The 19091-nt window shown below is 37.2% G+C and overlaps 2 protein-coding genes across 3 annotated transcripts in view; both read right to left on the bottom strand.

Annotated features, from left to right (window-relative positions):
* The window catches only part of LOC107703967 (bicaudal D-related protein 1-like), a 23587-nt gene extending 19215 nt beyond the window's left edge, over positions 1-4372 (bottom strand). For both annotated transcript variants that reach the window (XM_016506778.1, XM_016506777.1), the window contains exons 1-2: positions 3969-4372; positions 881-1096 (exon numbers count right to left, since the gene is read on the bottom strand). In XM_016506778.1, the coding sequence (XP_016362264.1) occupies positions 881-1096; positions 3969-4220 (468 nt within the window). In that variant the 5' untranslated portion in view covers positions 4221-4372. The remainder of the gene's footprint in view (positions 1-880; positions 1097-3968) is intronic.
* Positions 4373-7050: 2678 nt separating this feature from the next.
* LOC107703978 (serine/threonine-protein phosphatase 5-like) overlaps positions 7051-19091 on the bottom strand; it is a 15685-nt gene continuing 3644 nt past the window's right edge. Inside the window, exons 2-14 of the mRNA XM_016506793.1 lie at positions 18752-18993; positions 16772-16919; positions 16113-16234; positions 13979-14044; positions 13720-13818; positions 13423-13528; positions 13187-13329; positions 12994-13081; positions 11666-11706; positions 11407-11585; positions 10684-10765; positions 7570-8742; positions 7051-7290 (exon numbers count right to left, since the gene is read on the bottom strand). Coding sequence (XP_016362279.1) covers positions 8680-8742; positions 10684-10765; positions 11407-11585; positions 11666-11706; positions 12994-13081; positions 13187-13329; positions 13423-13528; positions 13720-13818; positions 13979-14044; positions 16113-16234; positions 16772-16919; positions 18752-18993 — 1379 coding nt within the window. The 3' untranslated portion in view covers positions 7051-7290; positions 7570-8679. The remainder of the gene's footprint in view (positions 7291-7569; positions 8743-10683; positions 10766-11406; positions 11586-11665; positions 11707-12993; positions 13082-13186; positions 13330-13422; positions 13529-13719; positions 13819-13978; positions 14045-16112; positions 16235-16771; positions 16920-18751; positions 18994-19091) is intronic.

Genomic DNA, 19091 nt, shown 5'->3' on the forward strand with positions numbered 1-19091 from the left:
TAATGAATATGCACGATATTGTAATAAGACCTGCCCTTAATGATCGCATCACCAAAACTGGCTTGTCACTTTGTTCACTACATATATGAGCGAGGCAAAAGGTTACAGTGATTTTGATATGATATGATAGGGCGGCACGATAATGGTTAAACGATTAATCATAGTTATTTTGCTAAAAAATAGAATCACAATTATTGCCAGTTTATTTTATTTTTTGTTTACATTTCTTTAAAATATTGCACTTTCACATAAGATTTGGTCGCAGCAAACAATGCAAATGACTGCATGAAAGAAAGCAGACTGGCTGTCTTAAACATTCATTTAAGCATAATATAGATCGCTAAACTCCAACTGTTTTCAGCTCATCAGTGCTTTTTCCGTAATGTAGAGAGAGTGCATGCGCATAGTTGCCAGGTTGGGGAGATTAAATAAATCACTGGGAAAAAAAACAACAAAAAACAGTATAGATTTAAAAAAAAAAAAAAAGCTCTGAATGGGCGATTTAAACTCTTGAGATCTGGCAACCGGAATCTTGTGGAGGCTTGTTACCAACGCAAATATCGCTGATGATTACGCTTAATAAATTAAGAGAAACAGAAGCAATCATGATTAAAATACTATTCATCATGAAGCCTGATGATATCATGCAATAACTGATTTAATTTGTTTTAATTGTATTGATAAAATGTGAGTGGGTGTGAAGGTTTCTTGCTGGCCAAATGCTGCAGTACTTGAGCTGTCATTTTATGCCTGCAGTTCTTGAGTTATGCACCAAGGATTAATACTTATGGTTTGTGTTTGTTCAGATCAGCAACCATGATATGAGCAATAGTAAAAGTGACGCTTGATATGAGGCTCGAGTACAGTAGGTGGCACTGACCCTCTGCAGCTGTTCTCGGAGTCTCTGGCTCTGTTCGCTGTGCTCCTGCTTCAGTCTGCTCTTCCCTCTCTCCGCCTCGCTCAGACTCCGCTTCAGTCTCTCGACCTGCGCCTGCAGCTCCTGCACGTCTCGCTCCAGCTCGGACACCTGACTCTCCCACTGCGCCCGGCAGTCCTCCAGTTTGACCCGCAGCTCATACCTGCCCTGCTCCAGCTCCTGAGGACACACACCGATCAGGAGAACTGCACAGGATTTGATTTCACATCTGAGATATCACACTTTCATTCCATAGTCCACTTTAGACATTCTACTGACTCTAAGTAACTTTGCAACTACATGTCAGCTAACTCTCATTAGAGTATTAGTAGACTGGGCTAGTAGAATAAGTTGACATGTAGTTGCAAAGTTACTTAGAGTCAGTAGAATGTCCATCAAAATAAAGTGTTAGCAGATATTAAGCACACAGTCACTAATACTCTAATGACTTCAAGATGACATGCAGTTGCAAAGTTACTTACCGTATAGTCAGTATGTCTAAAGTGGACTATCAGAATAAAGTGTTACCCACTAAAGATATAAAATAACCTTGTTTAAATTTGCGAAACACAACTACGCCCAGGACATTTGTTTTGTAATCTTTTCTTTACATAGACATTTAGTGAACATTCAATGACAATAATAATAATTCATTAATTAAATAAAGAAGGAAAAGAAAAGAAAAAAATACAATTCGGTCATCATTTACTCAGCCTCATGTCGTTCCAAATAATATAAAAGCTTAGAATTGTCTTAAAATTTAGTTTTTTTTTTTCGGCAAGAGTGGTCATAACTTTTTAAGTTACATTCAAAGGTAGATTGGTCTAATTTGAAGTCGAAAATTAAGACTGATTACCACTTGGTTAACTACTAGTTAGTCAAACTAGTTCTTAGTGACTACGACTACAAACTGACTTCTGCAGAAAATGCATAGAGTGTGAAATGACATGAGGGTGAGTAAATGATAACAGAATTTTAATTTCTAGGTGACCTATTCCTTTATGGTAACATATTTGATATTCAAAGTCAGACATCTTTTAAAAACTGAATCGTATTTGCAGTCATTAAATGAGACAACACCAACATGAAATCTGATGCGGCCCTGTTCTCATTTCAGATCTCATTTGAAAATGCTAAAACTATAAAAAGACACTTATTTCCCCTTAAAAGAGCAGTTTAATTTACTGTTGCATTAAAATTTGAATACCTGCCTAAAATATGCCTTTAAAAAGGTATGCATTGGCATCAAAAGCTTTTGAAAAGTAAAAATGTCTGATTGTATTAAACTATCAAAGCATGTGCCATTTACTTTAAAGCAAGTTCACTATTCAAAGAAAAAAAGGAAATATTTTTTTAAAAAGTGTTGAGTTTATAGTTATAAAACAACAGATATAGAGCTGAAAATGAAGACACCTGTGTGCACTGAGGGAAAATGACTTCATACAGTCACTAAAAATGATCATGGCAACTGCAGCATTAAAGTCAATGCAAAAATGGCTCAGAGAAGTAAAGTTAGTTTTGAGCAGAGCTGGGTAGTAACTGAATTAAATTACATTTTAAAATACTCGTAATCAGACTAGTTACTTTTGTACTGATTGCATGATTAGACAATAGTAATTAATTATTCATAATTTATTGATTCTCCCTAATTCCTCTTTTTCATCTTTTAAATGTTCCTTTCTAAAATAGCCTACCGCTATATACAGTTAGAAAGACTCCAGTTTTGTGGACATTCACACAAAGACCAGTAACTAGTCTGGTGGCTGTAATCACAACTGAAAGGCCTCACAGCATTTGCCCACTGGATTTACAGAAATCATTTCAAATTTAAGAAGTATTTTCACAACATTGCATCAACTACACTCTTAAAAATAAAGGTGCTTCAAAAGGTTCTTCAAGCGATGCCATAGAAGAACCATTTTTGGTTCCACAAAGAACCATTCAGTCAAAGGTTCTTTAAAGAACCATCTCTTTCTTACCTTTTTGTAATCTGAAGAATCTTCTTTCGCCACAAAGAAGATTTTGTGAAACAGAAAGGTTCTTCAGATGTTAAAGGTTCTTTATGGAACCATTTAGACAAAAAGGTTCTTCTATAGCATCGTGAAGCACCTTTATTTTTAAGAGTGTACTGATGAACACTTTTTTTTAATCACTCAGCAGGTTATTTAATCATGTATTACTGTGTGTGTCTATGAAAGATTTTTGTTTCAAACACATTAAAATTCACAAATTCACGTTATTTACATGCAATGCAGGGATTCCCAATTTTGTATTTTATTTTATTTTTTCACCTAATATATTTACTTGAAGTTCCACCAGATATTTTTAAGGTAATAAATTAATAATTAAGTAACACATTTGCATGTTCATGATTCAGTGACGTCGATTAATGGTCACATGACATGCAGGTAAACAAATTAAATATTTTTTTATTTTATTTAAATTTTTATGATTTAATTAATTTTTGCTATTTATTAAACTTAAGAACCCCAGTTTAGGAAACCTTGACGTAATGTAATGTTTAATGCACTTCATTATGTTAATAACAACAAGCGTAATATATTTTCTTTTATTTGCATTTTTATATCAATACGGTACAAGATTATCCAATTTAAGTCAATATGATAAACAAGTTAGGTCAAAAGTAATCTCAACGTATGATTATATTACCTAAAATGTATAATGTAATGGATTTAGTTACTAATTACAATTTTGTCATGTACTTTGGAATCAGCAAAGGATTACAATTTTCAAGTAATCTACCCAGCTCTGGTTTTGAGGAAACTCTATCATAGGATTATACTTGTTTTCATATTTAATACAATAATTTTCATTTAAATATTTTTTAAAGGGCCTGGAAAAATTTTGGGACCACTGCACATATAGTATTATACATGCATTATTAATATCTAGATATAGACACAAGTTTAAAAATCACGTTTTATATAAAACAACTTTTCTAAGACTACATTGTCGCAATGAAAAGGGAAATGATGACGACACATGATAGTGTATAGACTGAAGCTGCAGAGAAACAGTGCGCCTCGCTCACCTCCAGCTGCTGCGTGTGTTTGTCCTGAAGCGCGTCTGTCTCCTGCTTCAGCTGTCTGTTCTCCAGCAGCAGAGCCTTGCCCACCTGAGCTGCCAGAAGAACCTCATCCTCCTTCTGCCGAAGCGCTGCGAACAGCTCCTCGCTGTCCTTATACACCCGCAGACCTTCAGCATTACTCAACTCGTACGAGTAAAAGTCTTCCTCCACTTCCATTTCACGTGCCTTATAACACAGCTCTTCTGCCCGACTCATGGCGCCCGTGTTATGAGTGGAAACAATGAGGTTCACGGGCAAAAGTACCTGAAGTCTCGAGTCTCCATGCGTTTGCGCTTCTGTGTGAGAGAGACTGAAAGTGGGCGAGAAGCCTGGTTGACACTCATGGGTTTGTTTGCAGGCGGATGATGGAAAGGTTTGAAACTCGTGTGGGCGGGGCTTGTGTAGTTTCAGGTGACTCGTCACTTTAAAGGTGGGGTAAGCGATTTTCCAAAACCACTTTTGAAAACCGATTCGGGCCGAATAGCAAAACAAACTTGTAGCCAATCAGCAGTAAGGGGCGTGTCTACTCAGGATGTGGAGGAGCACGCGTTCAGTGCACGGGACGGACATTAGCGAGCCGAGCGACAGAAAGATAAGAGACGGCGGATAAAAAACAAAAGAGGAAAACGTCTGTGGAACAAAAGAAGGCTTAAGGCAAGAAGTAGGACCCGTGTAAATATCGGATCAGAGTACACTGGACGCGACAAAGCGACCGTTGAAAATCATTTGAAATTTGCGTCAATACGTCATGAATGGAACTTTGCATTGTTTCACAGAACTAATCCGTTGCCTGGGTTGCGTACGTATGTGTGGGGCGGAGCTATCAAAATAGGGGCGAGACACTTTTGGGGTAGGGGCGTGTTTGTTTTGGTGATTTCAAATGTCAACATTGGCTACCAGACATCGCTTACCCCACCTTTAATCTTTTTTTTTGTTTGTTTTGTTTTTTTCTCAAATGTATTACAACAACATAAAAAAAAATACAATATTCCAATAACGTAAAAAAAAAAAAACGAGGCTGAGGGTGTGGGGTTATATTGTAACAGAAAATGTTCACAAATTGAAACTTGATTCACAAATAGCTACAATAAGATCCACAAACAAATGTAATACATTTCACAAAAGTTAAACGGATTCACAAATGAATGAATAAAAATGACCTTATTGACGACAATACTTGTTTTTAAAAATAAATAAATAAATACATAAAAAAAGCACAAAAGGTTTTCCACTCTTAAACCAAAGCGGTGGCGGGAAACTCCGAAAGGGGCGGGGCTTCACGCACTGCCCCTCCCCCCTTTGTGAGTCCCCACCCCTTTTGGAGTGCTGCCTGCAGGCTACTGTACATCACAAACAGGTGGACGCCACCCACTATTCTAGTCAATGAAATTTCAGATTGTTTATCAGTGCAGCAGCAGTCTACAGAGGGAACTTAATATCAAAGTGAAATATCTAGACATGAAAAGTAATTTATTTATATTGCTACACTGTACAAAAAAATATAATAAGGAAATACCTTTTTTACTTGCTTACATGCTGTTTATTTATAATTGTTTGTAAAATTTAACTAGCAATTTCAGAGTGAAACGTGTTTCTTCGATTTATTTTCAGTGTAAAGAACAGTGTACACTGTATTTAGTCAGCAGCACATTACTGTGAATGATTAATATGTAATTATATCAGTAGAAATGATCAATACTCTTTGGAACACCGCTTGGCCAATCAAATATGTGGGCTAACTAAGTATAAGATAATAATACATTGATAAGTAAGTCTACAGTATAGTCTATGACTATATTTCTCACATTGTAACATTATGGTATGCCTAAAACACAAGACTAGCTACCAAAATAAAAAAAAAGTACATGTCTAGATAAGATATTTTAGTTAGAATGTTCCTCTATATGATATGGCCCCTGTTCACCTTACTTTTTAAAATCATTTTTATCATAATCCTTGAGTGAAACAGGTAATGTCTTGCCTGTCATTAAACATGAATAAAAATAATTAAAAAGATCACAGTATTTTGTAATTTCAGCCAATTTTGAAGTAAAAAAAAAAAAACTGAAATAGTATTGTCTTGCTTAAAAAAAGTACTCTAGTAATCTTTGTTTTATTTATAACTTATACAAATTATAGTGCACATATGGCCTCAAGCTCAAAAAATTACATACCTGGTCTGGCCTTGAAAAAGGTAAGGTAATATTTCCCCTTAGATTCCAAGTAAGGTACATACATTAGATATAGAATGGACTCTATGCATAAATCACTTTAAGACTGGAGTAGCAAACACTGCATGACTTTCAGCCAGAAATGCGCAGTCTGGATGTGTTGAAGCTAGTTGCCAAAAGTCAGTGATTCTGCAGATTTTGGCCAATTGAGTGTGGGTTTACAAACTTTAAAATACATAATGAACTGTTGTTTACAATATGTCAGGAAAGAGTGCAGCTAATACAATTTGCTATAGACAAAAACGTTATAGCAGATATTAAGCTGCTGGCAGAGAGTCTAGAAGAAACATGGAAGCAGAGTCCAGCAGATTCAGGCATGTTCTATTACAGAGCTCATTTATTCAGTTCCAGACATTTCTGACATGTGTGGGGGGTATTTCATCAAAGTCCATCCTCCTTTATGCTAATCTACATCAGAGGGCCTATTCACACTTGCCACTTCATGTGTTTTCTCTGATCGGATAGTTGCAAGCTTTTTAAGTTATGACTATTTCTAATGAAACTGTTCAACAAACAAACAACACTGAGATTATATACATACAAATTCAAATTAAATTGATTGAGTTGTGGTTCTGAAAGCAATTCATTTGAGCTATTTCAGTTAAAAAGGAAATCAACTAGCATGTAAATTTTATTTGTAACTGGCAGCAGCACGATCTTTTCCCATCGAGTCAATGTAGTGTGTGATCATGTAGCCACCCACACCCTAACCACCAGCGATACCCTTTAGCACAATGCGAACCACAAACCACTTTAAATGTCAAAAGTAACAACATTAAACTCACTAAAACACACAATTACACTTAATTTCAACATTTTGGGGTCGATAAGATCAGCTAAAGCTCTGCGAGCCACGAAAGCCACAAAACTAGTTTTGTCCGTTTTTCAACTTTTATTTAAAACATATTTCGCCAGACACCATGCCTATTGTGCAGTATTGAGACATAAAAAAAGGACACGTTTCCCCATTCAGTCCTCATCGATCGAATGAAACGTTTTTTAATATCAGCTGCAGCCAATGCTGACCGGTGTCACTACTGGAGCCAACATGTCAACTAACATGTGTCGACTAACAACTGTCGCCTCTGGCTTGCTTAGTTGGGGACACTTCATTTCCAGCGATACCGTTGACTTGATTGCAAAGATACTATTTAAACTGAGCTGGATGTTGACATCACTGAATTCAATGATGAACTGTCTTTAACTGAAAAATTTGTGTTTACTATTGTCATTTTGCATTATTGACACTATTTTCCTAATTAATGCTGTTCAGTTGCTTTGACACAATCTGTATTGTTAAAAGCGCTATATAAATAAAGGTGACTTGACTTGACTTAACAGAACACAAAAAGTTATGAACACATTCTACATATTTGGACCGGCATTTTTTTATTCAATAACTTCTTTTTTCTCCAAACATGTACACAGAAATTTCAATATATATATATATATATATATATATATATATATGCATACATGTATGTTGGTGTATATGATATTCTCTAAAAAGTCATGGCTGCTGTGCGCTTAAAGAGAGGAAGGTAGGTTTCTGCTGTTATTTGGAGTCCACACAAAGGGTTCGGGATCTGCTAGACAGACAGTGGAAGGCTATACGAGGGTTATAGAGCATCTCCAGTGCATTTCAGAAGAGCATGTTGGGAGAAAGAACGTGTGGGAGCTGCCTACAGAGTGGAGAACATGCACCAAACACTTACTGAACTTCACAATACTGCACTTTTCCCTATTCTGAAAGAAGGGAAAGAGAGCCAAAAAACTACTGAAGTTACACGGTAGCTAAATTTGTTTTGTGACGTTTATCACGGAAACTCTGACCTCAGGACAGACGCTCTGGGAGGAGTTTCCTGTGACTTTTTGATCGATGGCGTGTACAACACCGTCACTGCTACAGTATTGAAATGACACACTGTTCTCCCTCCCAACAGTACCTCAGATGAAATAGGATGTGGGATTGTGTTCGTGGGGTAAAATTTCAAAATAAAGGCCCTATGTAAAGACACACCTTTGGGTAAAAGTGCAGATCAATTTTTTGCCTCCGTTTCTCATAATAACTTGGTCACAAGGCTCTAATTCTACATCAGCACTCTTACTTTGGGATGCGTCATATACACCTGCCCATTCTTTGGTAAAATTCAGCTCATTTATCACAGAGCTAAACATCCAATTCAAACTATGCAACTCTACATGTTAATGATAAGTGCGAGGGGAGGGTCAGTCCGAGAACGATCCATCAATGCACAAATAACATTCCTAGCTCCTTTTTTGAGTCAAGCCATCACCAATATGAGTGATTTCGTCTCTATGTATCTTCAGGTATGAGTACAGTAATGTGTGTGTGTGTACACGAGGAAGGAAGTGTGTGTTGGAAACAGAGATGAGCAGAATGTGAGAGTGGATTCGGAGGGATTGGTGTGGACTTCAGACCTCTACATCATACCCATCTGCATCAGAGAGTTGGCATATGCCATCGGCTTGACATCTGGATGAGGCTGAGGAGAGGGAAAAACAAAATCACTTCACAGACTGCATTTATCACAGCAATACACAGCTAACTAGTGATTAACTGACCCTTTTTTGGGACTATTATACAAATGAGAGTAGCAGGGTTTCTGCAGGTTTTCTGAAGGTACATTTAAAGACTTTTAGACCACACAATGAGTTGTATTAGCAACACGTCAAAGTTTACAACAAATTACAACTTCCAACAGATCTCCATGACTTTTTAAATTCGTTTTATAAAAACAAAACTTAAGACTTCAATAGCTCTCCTCCAAACAAGTAGAATATGGAAATAACTTTTACTGTACCTTCTGATCACACTGCAAAAAAGTGTTGCTCTTCACTAGCATTTTCATCTTTTTTTTTATTTTTTTGTTTTTTATTGCCTAAAGACTGTTAAATCAAGATACATTTACTTGAGAAGCAAAATGGTATGTCTTCTGTGAAACTGATCAAAATGAAGCAAGTTTATGATTAAAAATAACAAATATCCACCAACGGAATTAGGAAAAAAAACATAATTGAAAGGGAAATTAAGTTTTCATACACCATTTACAGGTATTTATGATTTTTTAGGATTAAAAAACTAAAACAAAACAAACCTCAATTTGATATATTTTCTCAGAAAACAAGACTTCATATGTTCATTTTGCAGTAAATGTATCCTGATCTAAAGATGTATAGATATTTGAACTGGAAAAAAAGGCAAAATACTGAGGAAGATATATATTTTTTGCAGTGTATGCAACATTTAATGCCATGATTTTATAAATGTAAGACTTTTTAAAGGAGACATATCATGCCCCGTTGTACAATATATAATATGTCCCTGGTGTCCCCAGAATGTGTCTGTGAAGTTTCAGCTCAAAATACTCCACAGATCATTTATTATATCATTTTGAAAATGCCTATTTTGAGTGGAAGCAGAAACACGCTGTTTTTCGGACCTGTCTCTTTAAATGCAAATGAGCTGCAGTACTAAACTAAGCTCTCATTCACACACAAGTTTACGTTAAAAGAACAGTCGGTTATGTCTGTTAAGGTAAACTGTTGAGAAATAAATCGCATGTTTATTTTAAGATCTGTGTGGCAGCAGCAATATACAGTAAATAAATCAATAAATGCACTGCTCTGTTGTCTCCTCTGAGGCTGGGACTCTAAACAGTGTTCTGTGCTCGTCTGTGCAGCCAAACACAGAACAGTTAGCATGTTTTGCTCAAACGTTCGGCACGGCATTAGAGCTAGTAAACCATTGTCGCTTGCGAAAACACAGTAACGGCGCTGTGGGTGTAAACTTACAGATTAAGGGCCGGTAATATTATAATGATATTCATGATACGTCATCTTTAAAGCCTTATTTTGTGGAAGGGCGATTTAAGACTTTGCAAGACATTTTTAAAGCCTACAAAAACCCTGATTAATATTTAAATAATTTTACAGTGATTGCAATAAATGCATATATATTACATATATAAAGTGCTGTTACAGTTGAACTCTCCGGTCCACATCCATTTAGCATGGACAGACGGGCCGTCACCTACACTCGTTTTTATGCAGCCTACAAATACACACTTCAGAAGATCTGACAGCTGAATTCGACAAAGTTTGCAAAATTAAACATTAATTAGATATTCAATGCTGACGGTAGATGAGAAAGTACTATAGCGTTTGCCTTTCCATTACTAATAAGAGAAAAGCAAACTACTTTTTACGCTATAATACTTTTTAGTATACCAATTTTTTGTTGTTGTTTAGAGTTAAAAGTCCTGCATGTTGTCCAAATAACGGTTTCTGACATATCGGCCAAAGAGAAATCTTATCAGCCAATGCCGATAAATAAACGCAAAATATTGGCCCTGGCGATATATTGGTCGAGCACTAAAAATGACTGAATGTAAATATAAATCATGGATAAATGTAACTGCACTGACCACAGCAGTAAACTGGTGGAACTCTGGCTTGAGGTCTGATCCCCTGAGATGAATGTAAGCTCCTTTATTTCCCATCTGGTCACTTAAAACAAAACAGAAGCACACAGAAAAGAAGAAGTCATGAATATACACAGGAAGTAATGATGGAACCCGAGTCTCTATTCAGGGGTTCGGACATTTCATTCTGACTTGACCCAAACATGTTCTAGCACATAGTTTGTTTTCAATAAGGTTGTAATTATTTATAAAAATGGAAAAAAAAAATCATTTATGCTTTTTATAATTCAATATGCATTAGACTGATGTCTAATGTAATGAGTGCTGACTTTGCACTCTCTCCAAATAAAGTCTTTGGTTTTATATTGTAATATTGACTAAATGTGGCACATTACATCTGCTGATTTTTGTACCACAATCTTCAATTCTGCAATTTTAGTCAGCTCTTGTTTTTAGTGAGCCACATAAAGTGGAGCAAAATTGCGCTGATCGCCATTAGACAATAATTTTCATAATGGTACGGTGCAGCAGTAATCAGGGCTTAATGCAGTGGTAATCAGTCATGCTTAATTTTCTTTATGCATAATTTTGGGGTAAAATATGACCAGGACATGTTCTTGACATGACATTCACCCAAATGTTTTTATGACCCGTGGTTGATTTTAATACGTCCTGTTTGTGTAAATCACATTTCGCACTTCTAAGGACAGCGAGAGGTTTCCGTACCAGTAGTTTGGTGCTGAGAACACGGTGATGCACTTCCCTGAGTGAGTGACCTCGTAACCCTCGGCTTTCACCTCATGACTGCGCACTATGTACTGCAGCTTGTTCTGTTCCAGGAAGCGCTCCGTAACGTCAGGCCCAAACTGACAGCTCACACCCCGCTTGCTGATGGACCGTCCGTCCTGGAGGAGAACACACATCAGTCAAACACAGCTGCGACCGAAAACCTCCGCTTAGCTGAAGGAGGGGAACAGGAACTGACCTGCGGCTGAGGATCTGACCACAGGAGATCACACATCGGACCTGCGCAAGAAAGTTACAAATTACACCTTGAGCTTTACATTGTCCAATGAAAAGTGCTTGGCCATGCGACACTTGAGTTCTGAGCGTGACTGGATTAGGACTCTCTTAGTAAAACTGAACAGTGTTCATCTGTAGTATCCATTAGCACTAGGGTTGGTTTAAGGGTACCGACCGAATTGCGTCGGTACTACCGAGTACCGATTCACGTTAAATAAATTGGGGCCAAATTTACCGAACTCTGTACTCTGAATTGCGTCGGTACCACAGAGTACCGACTAACGTTAAATCAATCGGTGCCAAATTTCGGTACCTGAGAACACATCTGGGCGCATACGCTACAGAGAGAGAAAGAGAGACCCTGTGACGTGAGGTCACCCCTGCAACTCATTCAAACAACACACAGGGCAAGCCGAAATGTTCTGAAGTGTGGTTTCTAGGGCCATATGGTTTCTGCGAAAACGCGGACGGGATCATGGAGTAAAACGTACTTTACTCTATAGCGCGGAATGCCACGGAATTCGTCAATTTTGGACGAATAAATCAAAAGTAGCCACTGCCACTTAATTCGAATCGCAATATGAACTAGTGTCTGTGAATATTAAAATGCAAAAAGACTGTTTAAATATGAATCCTGCATGTTCCGCTTGCCTCTGTATGTATGAATGGCGGAAACGCGGTTTTGTTTACTACACAAATACTGAAGCACACGTGACGCTCGCTGTGATTTCCGGCCTCTGCGTCTCACTATATGACGGCATTAACACAAAAAAGTAATCTCAGAGTCACTTCGCGAGAATTTTACCATCCTGTTCACACCCCTACCACTGGTGTTATACTTTTAGTCATTTGGAATTTGAATTGCCTTGACTTTTTGAGTTGATCTCTAAAACTGAATGTTTACATTTTGGCTAAGAAAAGTTAAGCATTTTTCTTAATTTATATTTTTTCTTAACATACAGGACATGTTTAAGACAAGTTTATACAGTATTTGCCTTCATATTTAATAAGTGCATTCGTCTTGCATTTACATCATGTTGATCACTTGGAATAAAACCGTCTTTAACCAGATGGTTTTGTATTAATACAGAGAATGTTACTTGAATCATGTTGTAGTTGTTTTTAAGTTGACTAGTTAAAGAAAAAAAAATGTTATCTTGAACCAGTCAAACATTCTGGGGGGAAAAAATACAAAAATAAAGATTTTTTTTGTCATATCACACAGCCTATGCAGGACCACATAAGCTTGGACATTAACAAAATTATCTTGCGATATCGGACACGTCTTACCAGAGTCTGGAGGCTGTCTGTTCCTGTCTATCTTTCTAATGTCATCTAAGGTCACACCATCCTCACTAAACAGTCCTCCATGCATCACCTGAAACACAATTCAACCCGCATTCACATTCAAACACAAAAATACAAAGTGGTGTAAATGTGACAGCAGAATGTGCTGAATCTGATGAGCGGCCTCCTGTCGTACCAGCACTTTGTTATTGATGCACTGTGTGAGAGGAAGCCACTGGAAGACTTCACTGAAGAGCTGGAACATCTGGGCGGTGTACTTCGCTTTCACCTCACCCTCGAAGCCATACATCTGATTCATGTTATCCGTCTCGTGGTTCCCTTCACAGAACAGACGTTTCAAATGCTAACATTTATCCATCACACACAAGCATGTTTGGGAACCTGTACTAGGAAACGCTGGTGTGTCCTCACCTCTAAGCAGGTGGAAGTGTTCTGGATAGAGCAGCTTGAAGCCAAACAGCGTGAGAATGACTTCTACAGAGAAAGAGCCGCGGTCCACAAAGTCACCGTTGAACAGCTGAGAGCCTGAAGTCAAGGCTAATTCACTGGATCTCAGGGGGGGGGTGCATTTTATGGCATAGCAAACAGTTAGACTAAGGTGATGGTTTAAATATTTATTATAATATTATACAGTTAAACAGTTCATATTCAATTACATACTCAAGAGAACAGGTATGCCAACATTACAAACCCGAAAGGAAAGGATACGTAAGGATTAGTTATAGATGGTAAACCGTTCAGCTCAAAGATATTTAGAAGATCGTAGTACTGGCCATGTGTGTCTCCACAAATAGTTATTTCCTCCGTCTAAACAACAAGAGAAATGAAAAGTGAGAACAGCATTATCATTTTATCATCAAAGGAAATTGCTATATGGACAAAAACAAAACAACAACAAAAGACAGAAATAGAATTCCAGCTTTTTTGGTGACTGAAGACTGTGTAAACACTCATTCTGTTCTCTTACCTCTTTTAATGAAATTTCAACAAGACACGGAAGCTTGGATAAAACTTCTTTAACTTGAACCAGCATCTGAAAGACAGTCATATTGATTATGATCATGAGTCAGTGACAAGACTGTTTTGTAGGATCTACTGATTTATTCAAAAATACATTAAGGGCGCTCTCACACTTGGTTCGCTTGCCTGGTCCGAACCCGAGTTCGATTGCTCCCCCCTCCCCCTCCCCCTGCTGGACTGCGTTCATATTATTTTATTTGGGTCCGAACCGCGGTTCGTTTGCGTCATCAAGCCAGCAGCTGTTTACCCCGTAGCTTAGTAACGACGGCGCAGGAGAAGGCGGCAAATACATATCATTGCTCTCTGCACTTTCATATATTTACGTTTTTGAACCGTTGGTTTTGTTTACAAACCTTTGGTACATAACGGCACTTACGTCTGTCATACGAATGTACTGCAAATGCTCTAAAGAACGCTGAAGGCGAACAGAAATGAGATATACAGCTCTCTGTTTGCAGCGTGTCAGTCACGCTCGTCAGGAAAGTGAGTGAAACACACACAAACACACATTTTTATCAAATAATACATAATTAATAGCGGTTCACTTCCGCGATTTGGTACGATTGCACTCACATCAGCAGCGAAACGTACCGGAGTTCACATGAACCGTACCCCCAGACCACACTTTTTAAGCGGACTCTGGTACGGTTCACGGGTGCTCCCCCGAGTTCGGAAGACAGCGTTCACATCATCCAAACCAGGGTTGCCAGGTTTGCACAAGAAAACCCACCCAATCGCTACTCAAAACTAGCCCAATCGCGTTTCGAGGGGGTCCCCAGTTAAAAATCGCATTCCGGGGGGTAAAATACACGTTTTTTGTCTGGGTTCCCCTGTTAATATTAGCATTCCAGGGGATAAATATCATGTTATTGGAGTCTCTTCAACCCGCGGACATGAAAAACAACCCGCAGCAACAGTGTTAAATTAGCCCAATTCCGCGGGAAAACCGCAGACTTGGCAACACTGATCCAAACGAACCGAACTCTAACGTCAATCGAACCCGGGTGCGCACCAAAAGTGCTAGTGTGAAATCACCCTAAAAATGCAATCTATAAAGACAATAACTTGAACACCCATCTTCTATGACAAACTTACTGAAATGTTATATTTATTTTAATTTCATCAGTTTCATTTTGTGGCACTTCATAAGGGCTGCATGATAACAGTTAAACTGATAATCATGATTGTTTTGCTTAAATTATAATTGTGAATTGTTGTCATTTGACAAATATCTTTAACATTTCATCAGAATTATTACACTATAAGAACATATCAAGAGAGATTTTACCTCATTTACTTTCGTGATTTATTATACTTATCATATAAACGAACACTGTTTTAGCTGATAAAAGCTAAAACAGTGAAATTCCTAATATTAATTCCAATAATTCCACATAAAAACACTAAAACAACAAAAGACTCTGTACTGATTTTTTTATTGATTACATTGATTTTTATTACAGCTACAAAAGTTACTCAGAGCAGTGTGTGATTTTCTTTTTGTCTTTTGTTGTCTGATAAACATTAAGGTCAGAGATTGAAGTGGGTTTATTGGGCTGCTGTCACTTTAAGAGCTAATGCATGGATCTAATATATTTAGGCACATACTATTTTTACCCAACTGTTTACATTCATTTAAGACAAAGCTGACTGTGTTTATGTGTATATTTTGATGTATTTTGTGAGCATTTGACCGTTTAAACACAATAAGCCACGAAGAAGAAATCAATTCAGTACTCAGACACCGTGCAACCTGCGACTTTATATGTGCGCACTTCGACTGTGCACATAAACCGTCTCACAGACAATGTCTGAGCATCAAACTGAGTTCTCTTCCAAACCTTTTAGCGCTTGTTTTTAAACCACAAGGCTTAAAAGTGCAAGTGTGCAGCACTACAACCTCACGTGAGCGTAATCCGAATGCATTTCTACAGGTTTATTTGATATGATCGATATATTGCCCAGACTTAAGTAAATGAATAATAGATGAACACAGTTACGTTTCAAGATCTGTGTGTGTGTGTCTGTGTGTATGTCTGTGTGTGTGTGTGTGTGTGTGTGTGTGTGTGTAGAGCATTCACCTGGTAAGCACACTTTCTGTGCAGTTTATTCTGGTCTTTGAACCAGGCCATCAAGTCTTTCATGAACTTCAATGTAACATTCCCATCTTCAAGTTTAGGTCCAGCATAGTCATCCTCGATTGCTGGTGGAAGAGAATAAAAAAAAAAAAGAGAGATCATAATATCTCTAAATTATTAAAAATCATTAATAATTTATATTCTGAAATATTTTTCAACTGCAAAGAATTTTCCTTTTTTTTTTTTTTTTAAATTTTCGCAACAGGTCAATGAAAAGACCTAATGTCATCAATTAATTTCTCTGTACCACACACTTCTGCTGCTTTGTCAAAACCAAACATTGTACATAACGTTTCATAATAACTGACCCTATAATTAGCATTTTTGTTAGGCCACCTTATTACTACAATGAAATAATTTTTCCATGAAAATAACATCAGCATTTTTCTCAAATGCTTTGAGCAATATGGGAAAATGGGAAATAAGACAAGCACAAAAAAAATCGTTAACACTTCAATTGAAGGTGTTCAAACTGAGTAATTTCTAAAATCAACTATTGAGTGATATTACTTATAATAACACATAGGGTTATGTTTAGGGTTGATTGCTTGTCATTAAGCATAATTTGCTCCTAATAACTGTAACCTTCTCCAAGCACTTACTCATGTTCTCGATGTCTAAGGAGTCTACGACTGATCGTTTGAGCTCGTCGCTGGCGATGGCCCGCTCAAAGGCCTTCTGTTTGACGATCTTATTGCACTCCTGGTACTTCATCTTGGCATCTTTGTCATTGGGACGAACTCTAACTACCTGTTAGCAATGAAAAGACAGCAGCACAAAAAACTTTTACAAAAAAAAAAAAAATCAAGTCAAGTTTGTGTGCCGAGCTGAATGTTGTTTTAAGGCTAGAAAACTGTATTTGAAGTACACTGCAAAAAATGGCTTATCTTACTTAGTATTTTTGTTATAGAATTCTTAAATCAAGATACTTTTACTAGATAAGCCAATTGACTTCAGATATTTAGTCTTGTTTCCAGGGGGGGGAAAAAAATCTAAATTAAGTGCATGTTGCTTAAAACAAGTAAAATTATCTGCCAGTGGGGTAAGTAAAATATTCTTAAAACAAGAGTATTTTACTTACTCCACTGGCAGATTGACTAGAAACAAGACAAAAATACTAAGTAAGATAAGCCATTTTTTTGCAGTGTATATCTTAGAACTGTGTCTGGCATTAGAACAGTTACTTTAGGAGCGGCACATAGAAAAGAGTGACTAGTTCTTAGGGTTATTTGCTTTTTAAGCTCTTAAACAAAGAAGTGTTGCCTGAAACGATTGCATTCTCACTAGGGTTGCAAAAAGGCGGAAAATGTCCAGTAAATTTTGGAAATATTCCAGAAATTTTGGACACTTTCCAGGATTTTTTGCAAATATTCCAGGGATTTTTGGAAAGTTTCCGGAAATTTTCCACCCCTTTGCAACCTTAATTCTCACACAGACCTACATACTTTGGTTATTTTCATATGTGACCCTGGAGCACAAAACCAGTCATAAGGGTCAATTTTTTTAAATTGAGATTTATACATCATCTGAAAGCTGAATAAATAAGCTTTCCATTGATGTATGGTTTGTTAGGATAGGATACAACTATTTGAAATTCTGGAATCTGAGGGTGCAAAAAAAATTGAAATATTGAGAAAATCATCTTTAAAGTTGTCCAAATGAAGTTCTTAGCAATGCATATTACTAATCAAAAATTAAGTTTTAACATATTTACAGTAGGACATTTACTAAATATCTTCATGGAACATGCTCTTTACTTAATATCCTAATGATTTTTGGTATGAAAGAAAAATCAATAAGTTTGACCCACACAATGTATTGTTGGCTATTGCTACAAATATACCCCAGCGACTTAAGGCTGCTTTTGTGCTGCAGGGTCACATATGTGAAATCACAAATCAACATTGATTCAGAAAAGAGATGTTTTCTTTCCTAATACTGACCTAGCACATGATTATCATTTATATATTCACCAAAATGAAAATTCTGGGCCAAAAATCCAGGATGTTTCAGGAAATAAATTGTAAATTGTAGTAAAAGCCAGTATTTATGACCACTTTTACTAAGTGAATAATTTTTCTACTGAAATATAAACATTTAAACACAGCTGTAAAAACTTATTTTCATGACAGATTTATTCAAACATACATTAAATAATGAAGACAACAGATTAAGTAAAGATCTCATCAATATGTAATATAGTGCATATATGCTTCTTATTTTTCTAGCCGACTTTAGAGTTCATGTACGTTGAATGTCTTTCCTGAGGTAAATGTGACATGTTGTTAACAAGTCGTTTCATTGAGGTCTTTCCGTGGTTGAAATAGGCTGCATGATGTAAGCTGTACTGTTTCTTTCAACATAACTTCACGTTTATTTCACGCTTGCTTCATGTTAAAGCACCAGATGTATTGTGATTATTGGATGACAGGTGCTCTACAAATAATATTTAGTCAAGTTGATGCAAACCAGAAACTGCTGTTTCAGCCGAATATTTTTAAATGCAGAAATTTCGCTGCATCAATACAATATATTTATCTAAAAACACTATATTAGAGCGATGAGAATATACAGAGTCTCACCGTTTCGTAATCTTTGAGTGCTGCTTTAAACTTGCCCAGGGCCATGTTGGAGGTGGCTCGCCGATAGTAGCCCTTGATGTAGTTCTTGTCCAGCTCCAGGGCCCTCGTGGCGTCCCCCAGAGCATAGCCATAGCACTCGGTGCGCAGGTACGCCAGACTCCTGTTACTGTAGTAGATGGCATTGCTGGGGTTCAGCTCCAGTGCTTCTGTGTAATACTTGATGGCGTTCTCATAGTCTTTATCTGAAATCAGAGCAGTATATGAATTAAGGCTGCACGATTAATCGCATGCGATATTTAACGCGCATCTTGTCAGAAAGCCGGTTCTGTAATCAGCGGTA

The sequence above is a fragment of the Sinocyclocheilus anshuiensis genome, unplaced genomic scaffold (genome assembly GCF_001515605.1).
Source record: "Sinocyclocheilus anshuiensis isolate Anshui unplaced genomic scaffold, SAMN03320099.WGS_v1.1 scaffold1408, whole genome shotgun sequence".
Classification (NCBI taxonomy): Eukaryota; Metazoa; Chordata; class Actinopteri; order Cypriniformes; family Cyprinidae; genus Sinocyclocheilus; species Sinocyclocheilus anshuiensis.